Source organism: Danaus plexippus (assembly GCF_018135715.1).
Source record: "Danaus plexippus chromosome 9 unlocalized genomic scaffold, MEX_DaPlex mxdp_26, whole genome shotgun sequence".
Lineage (NCBI taxonomy): Eukaryota > Metazoa > Arthropoda > Insecta > Lepidoptera > Nymphalidae > Danaus > Danaus plexippus.
Window position 1 is genome coordinate 727,358 of NW_026869848.1, and position 7,211 is coordinate 734,568.

The window sequence follows — 7,211 nt, forward strand, 5'->3', positions numbered from 1 at the left end:
ATACAGTTTTTCACTTCCAACTTCTCACACGGTGCTTAAAATATGTGTCAGTTATAGTTAAATTATTGCTAATACAAAGGTCAATAACCTTTACACCCCTTTCATTTCTCTCGCCAAGAACATATTTCCCTACTATGCGACGGATGTGGTCATCATGTTCTGAATTAAGTGAGTTATTAATATTTCTCTTTTGTAAATATTGTCCATAGTGGTTTGTAAGATGCCCTAGAAATAGTCGATATCTTCTTGTGATGATTGGGCTGTTGGTGCATAAATATTTGTGATATTTAGGGAAAGTGAGGTGCAGTTTATGGGGATGGTCATTATTGTATCATTTTTTTTATTAATTCGTGATACTTTTACGGCTGTGTGAGTCCTAATTGTTGTTGGGCGATTATGTATCCCTTGTGTTGTGGGCCGTGCGCTAATGACAGGCAACTCTCCTCTTTTCTCAAATCAGGCTTGGGACCGTCTACGGCGGAGTTAGAACGTTATTATAATAGAATAAATAATAAGAATAATTTATTGAAATAAGTACTAAAGATTTTTCTATGATTAATTAATAAGGAAATCGGAAGTAAATATGGATATTGATATCAGGTTGTCGTGGATGAATTTTGATGGCCTTAATTAAATATACCTCTCCTTAGCAGTATATTTAATTTATTGCAAAATGCTTCGCAAGTATTTTTGGGACCTAAATTGTAAATAGCTCACGTGAAGTATAAACGCTTTAATATGTGATTTTCAGATGGGTTTTTTGTCGTAAACTAAGCCTAAAAATGTTAAATAATCTTCTTAATTCAATATATCATTGTTATATCTTGCTTTTTTTTGTAATAACTAAATTGTTTTTTTTTTATTTTATTTCAATATATATTTAAATAATTTTATTAAGTCATATTGTTTTGATAGTTTATTAAAAAGGTCTTCAAATAAAACACCCTCAAGTTGAACGAGAAAGGTAATACTATTAATATAAACCACGAGAAGAAAATATCCTTATATGACTATGCTTCCTTGCGGAACCGTTATTTTATTAAATTTATATTTTTATATAAAAATAAGATTTTTCTGCTATTTAGTAAATTAAATATTTCCAAGCGAATTTTTATTTCTTGCAGTTACGCTTGAAACAAATTATTATTGCCTTTTTTGACGCTTCACGTTTCTACTTTCATCGTCAAAATCTATAGTAATGTCGATAAAAATTACAGTTACAGATATTCTGTCATTTAAATTATAATTTAGTATCTACTTATTCGAAAGGTATGTCGAAGCAGATTGTTTTAGGTTGGAAGAAACTATCTGGAAATCATAAACTCTGGAGCCAGCGTACAGGTCAACAAAAAACAGTTCTCCTTCTCTAGTGTGTATGTTGTCTACATGCACCTAGGCTAAATTAAAAAAAAAATCTTCTATGCAGTAGGAAGTTAAATTAAATAATATTGCAGAACAATTGTCAGGTATATATTTAATTTTTGTGTTTAATTTTCTATTTTAGGGTAGGTTTCGTATTGTAACATAGTGATACAGAAGAACCATTGATTCATTTGTCGCTGTAACCGTTAGTTCGGTGTCGATGCGACTTTTTTCAAACGGAAATACGTTCGGGAAGGTGTTCATTGGAAAGGTGAAGTTGATCACTCGCAGCGTCTCCTAAAAAATGAAAATATATTCAAAGATTACATATAATTGGGTATTATTATTATTCTTTAAGCTTTGATTGAATAAAAATATAAAATTTTACAATTTCGCTATATTTTCCATGACCAATATTTTTAAATGTATTATCTGAAAAACTATTTCTATATATTAACTTACAACCGGGTGTGGGCACAGCAACCCGACTTTATGCATTGTAGGTCCAATAAATTTGTCATATTTCACCATGTCACAGTACGTGCGGTGAAATTCAATAAACGACCGACGATATTCGTTGTGAAGATATTCATTAAAAATTACATGCACCTGAAAAACATTGTATTCATAATTGGACGTTCACAATAACCTAATAACTAAGTGTTCGGTGAAATAACGTGAATCTACTCCTCCTGGTAGTGAAAATAATCACTTGTTTGTTGGTGGTGTTAAATTTCACAAGATTGGCTCCCTTGCGGAGACTGTCTTAAGTGTGAAATTAACTCGCTCTACTATGGCCTCTCTCCAAAATTATTTGATATCTGCTACCGTCTGAACTGGATTGATAAAACGAGAAAATAGTGCCACCATTGGCGTAGCCAAAAAAAAAACAGGTAAAAGTGGATCGTTAATTAAAAATCGAGTTTTGGAGAAGACAGACCTGAGGAATTCCAGCTTTAACCGCCGCTGGCTCAGACGATCAACCATTCATAACTACTCTTAGTTATGGTCCCTCAGAAAGTCAGAAATCCAGGCAATCAGCATAGGAAATATCAAAAAGGTAGAAATTTTACCGAAAAAGGCTTTTCGTGCCAGACCCTATCAAAAGCTTTTAAGCCGTCAATTGAGAGCTCCTCTTTGGTTCTCTAGAGCCCTCCTCTATAAATATGTGGCGTGTAATATAAGATGCCGACGAAGAAGATTTTATAATTCATGTAACAAAGAAGAAGGTCTCCATTCAATGTACGTTCTATATTCTTGCAGATTATAGAGATATCTAAAATCGAACCTTAAATAGCCGGTCTGCATGCCATTCTTTTTGCGGCATAGGGACCACGTTTGCAAGATACCAAGATTTAAGCACTATAGAAATCATATAAGAGAGGCTGTACAATCGTATCAAAACAGGGACAAAACAGCACACCCGGGCTACTAGCTTGGTTGAAGTTAAGAAGAAGAGTATCTGTTTATTAATAAGGTGGACCTCTGTCATAAAGAAAATACAGTTAGGTACGCTATTCTCTCATCCGGCTGGTAACCGGCCAATTTGAGATTATACACAGTTAGCGAATCAACCTTTCATGGGTGGCTAGCCCACTCATTTGTGTCCTTTACTGTCTGCAGGAGGCCATCGTGGCACCCACCTTCGCATCCCTCTTTCATGCATGACCAAGCACCCGAGATAACAAAATTTTTAATTTAACGTACTCGGTTCAAACCACAAGCCAGCTGTTCAGACCCATCCTCCATTTGACGTTATTAGAAATCGTAATCAAAGAATCTGTTTGCAAAAGACCGGTAAATGGTGGGCGAGAATTCATATATTATAAATTTATTTAAACTCAACAAACCGTAACGTTATTAGTCCATGTCTGTTTGGTCGTAAGTTCAACGTTGTAGTAGAAAGGAGTGGTTCTGCTAAATCTTCTTAAATTAAGGCTAAAGTTAGAGAAGTATTTTTCATTAAAAGAAACCAATTTTGCCCGTTCTGGTAAAATTTCCAATCCCTGAAAAGATGTAACGTTTACTTATTGTAGATCATTTAAAAGAATTGTTAGTGTTCATATAATATTTTGCGACGAAACTTACACAATTCGCTGCAATTATAAGACACGACAGAAGCAGAGCAATTTGTAACAATATTTGAGGCATAATTATGATTGCCACACTGTTTCAAACAAACATGAATTGCTATTTGAAAATTGAAATGATACAAACGACAATGAAATTGATTATATTTAAACAGAAATTTGCTATTATTACTCAAACACAATAATGGATTAGATTTTCTGATGAGGATTTAATGAATCGTTTTGCTATTCATCATACTTCCAAACATTTGTGTAATATAATTTTATTTTGGATTAAATTAAATCTTTTTCACCAGTGGATATGGTACGAGTATTGTAACAAAAGTAATTGTTTTATACATTACATAATTTTCAATGGAAAAAAATTAATATTCTGAAGCTTCCTTTTTGGTTAGAATTATTTTTGATTTTATTCTGCAAATGGGTATAAAGTGAGTCGAATAATAATTCGACATTCAAGGTTACTATCCTTACCCACCAGCACTTCCTTATATCTGTGAACATATTATATTCGAATAGTGTTCAATGGTAGTGGTATTATGATCAAATGTAAACATTATTAAAATACAATACAAAGTATTTTAAATAGTTATAATTCATAAATAATTTAATATGTATATAAAGTAAATCAAGTTTACTTCTTAGTCCCTTATTAGGCTTTATACCCTGAATTTTAGACCTGTTAGATTTACGATTAAAAGCATCACCAGTAAGAAAAAAAATCATAAATAATGTAGTGTAAACAAAATTCTGTGTTGTTAAAGTTGGAAAAGATAGAATTTTTTTAATATTAAATGCGGCAAACGTGTAGACGGTCTACTGTACGGAAGGTAGTCACAGTTGCCCATGGACATCTGCAACATAAGGGATGTTGCGAATGCATTGCCGACCTTGATTGTTGAGGAAGGAGGAAAGGGATGGAATAGGGAAAGGGTAAACAAGGATGAAAAAAGGCAACCGGCTTTCTCACTCATCAGTCGAAACGCAGCCGCTAAATGCTACTTCCTTTGATCTTCTGTGAAGGGGTGGTACTTCTCCGGTCGACCCAAGCCCATATTCGTGGTAACTGACGTAAATGACGACGTAACTGACCACAGCTACGTTCTACCACTTTAAAAAGCAGGTATTTAAGTTTTAGGCAATGAAAGACATATAATTGTATATACAAGGAGACCATCATGAAATATTTAAGGCCATCATGTTAGGGGTAAAGACGGGAGATTGATTAAGGAATATCACATTACGGAAAAGACCGAAATCCCTGGCGCAACCCTCATATCAAAAGCCCAAAATGGAAGTGGACGAGACACATGATTCGAGGACAGGACAAGATAGTTACTTAATGGTACCCAAGGGAGGATGAAACGAAGAATAGTAGACAAAAAAGGTGGGTCAAAAATATCAGGCACGACATGGTATAGAATAGTCAGAGAGATAAAAGTCTTTCGTAAGTTGGAAGAGGTCTTCCAAATTAACATAAGGACTTACAACAAACAAGGACGCACCGTGTAGGCGAACTACTCTTTAAGTACTTACAACACTGCCATAGTTGAAATAGTATAATTGTCCGAAGAAAATAAATTATCACTATTATTATTATTGTTGTTTTAACTTAAAGTATATATATAAATTACACATTACAATGATTAATAATATTAATTTCAGTTGATAAGTATGGTGTATTGAAATGTAGACGTGAGGAAGGTGCAGCAAGTATAATCATTTGGGAAATAAAAGTTTTTTGAAAGGGCCTGAAACAATCAGCTCTCGATATTTTCTTGATACAACATTGTTCATAATTTTAACATAAGCACTGTTATAATCCTATATAATTTACCCTTCCTGAAAACCACAACCTTACCGTAGGTTAAAAATTAAGGGCTTTTTATGATTTATGATTTTTGAAAGTAATGTAAAAATGTACTCGAAGCATAATTTCATTAGTGTCTGTGATCGAGCATTCAAAGTCTACTCGACTCTTTTGTAAAGGAAATACGTTGGGAAAATCTTCCAGGGAAAAGTTGACGTTATTTGTTCGCATTGTTCCCTTAAATTAAAAATATCAAAGTTAGAAATATGCAAACTAGGAAATAACATTTAATAATTAGTACTTACCGCCGGAAATGGGCATTTCCATCCCAATTGTTTTACAAGTGTTGCAATAAACTTAAGATCCGTTAACCAATCGCAGAATTTGAAGTGTATTTCGACGAAGGACCTCCGATATTCATTATGAAGAAACTCGTTAAAAATAAAATGCAGCTAAAACAGAATAATGTTTGTTACAAAATAGTTTTCTTTTTTGCAAAAAGATAAAATATGTTAACAGTGTTTTGTTATCAGGAGGTGGAAATGAAGCTTAGAATTCCTGGAAATAGGGTAACGGTAAAAGGTTTTATTTTGTTTTTTGAGTCGTATTAGATGCTTCGTGGCCTTGAAAATGCCACCGGAAATTTCAAGTAATTGCATTTCATTTACCGGTATGATGTAATTTAAATTCTATAGAAATGGCTCTGCACTCTACAACCGAAAATTTTGATATTTTTTATGTCCTTTGGCTGTGAAAATAACTGCTTTTTTATGTTGTTAAATTTTACCAGATTAGTAGCGCCCTATTAGAAGCCTTCCTGAAACGTGAAATTGATACCCACATCAATTTCACGTTTCAGGAAGGCTTCATAGAACACTATGGGAGCTATTCTGTTTCTCTCTCTATATATATGGTCTCTCTCTCTCTATGGTTGCAGGTGGCCTAAGATCGATAGCAATTCACAACTGTGCTTTCATCTGGTTTTACCAAAAAGCTCAGGAATGTAAATACATAAACAATGTAACCTTGCCTAAGGTCCTTCAATCAAAACTATCTAACCAGAAAAAAATCATAGCAATACAATATTTTTAAAAAAATTTCGTATTTGGTAGCCAGTAGCGTTCCTACCACTCTAAAGTAAATTCATGAAACTTTACTTAGGATATTATAATATATAATCCTTCAGGATCCATTATATAAATATAAAAGCCTTATATTTCTTAACTTAGTACTATAACAGTTTTAGTTTATCAAGTTATCTTTCTAATGTATATATTATACCTATCGAATTTCTAAGTACATATAATTTATATTACGAGTTTTCTTTTTCTAATTAGTTTTATTTGCTTTGCTGATTTGATTTATAATTAGTAATCCTAAATATTTCTGAAAAACCTAATTAAGTAAGAACCCCATTACGGGTACAGGCCTCCTCCAAAGATTGCCATTTGTCCCTATTGAGTGCTGCAGTTTGGGCCAGCAGTTCTTCTGATCTTGTCTTCCCAACGTGACAGGGGTCTTCCTCTGCCCCATTTTCCTTACGGGCCTTTCCAGAAGGTTACTTTGACAGTATATCTTTGATTTGTAAGTCGCGCTACGTGGCGCACCTATTTTCATTTGAGCTTCTGCGCATAACTCAGGTCGTTAGTAGCTTTTCTTACGGATCTTAGTTTTGTGTGCCTAATCTTGTCATACTTCATTGCCTTTAATATGTTGTCATTTTGGGCTTAGCATTGAACGGTAAATTTCCAGTTCTGTTACGTATATGTCAAGCACGGAAGGAATAATTTTATAGTTCATAATTTTTGTTTTCATACTTATTGGCATGTTACTTTTGAAAATTTCTTTTGACTCCAAAATTTATTACATGTTTTTGTACTCTTCTATTTCTTTATCGTTGTTTTCTTTATCGAAACTGATTGTTTTTCCAAAGTATGTGTAAGTTTCTA

At 33.4% G+C, this 7,211-nt stretch overlaps 1 protein-coding gene across 1 annotated transcript; it reads right to left on the reverse strand.

Moving 5' to 3' along the window:
• Positions 1-1,467: 1,467 nt before the first annotated feature.
• Positions 1,468-3,551, reverse strand: LOC133320135 (uncharacterized). Its single transcript, XM_061527378.1, has 4 exons — positions 3,451-3,551; positions 3,213-3,368; positions 1,825-1,971; positions 1,468-1,659 (listed from the first exon to the last, which is right to left on the reverse strand). Exons 1-4 carry the CDS (start codon positions 3,511-3,513, stop codon positions 1,501-1,503), a joined length of 525 nt encoding a protein of 174 aa, XP_061383362.1. The 5' UTR covers positions 3,514-3,551; the 3' UTR covers positions 1,468-1,500.
• Positions 3,552-7,211: the final 3,660 nt, after the last annotated feature.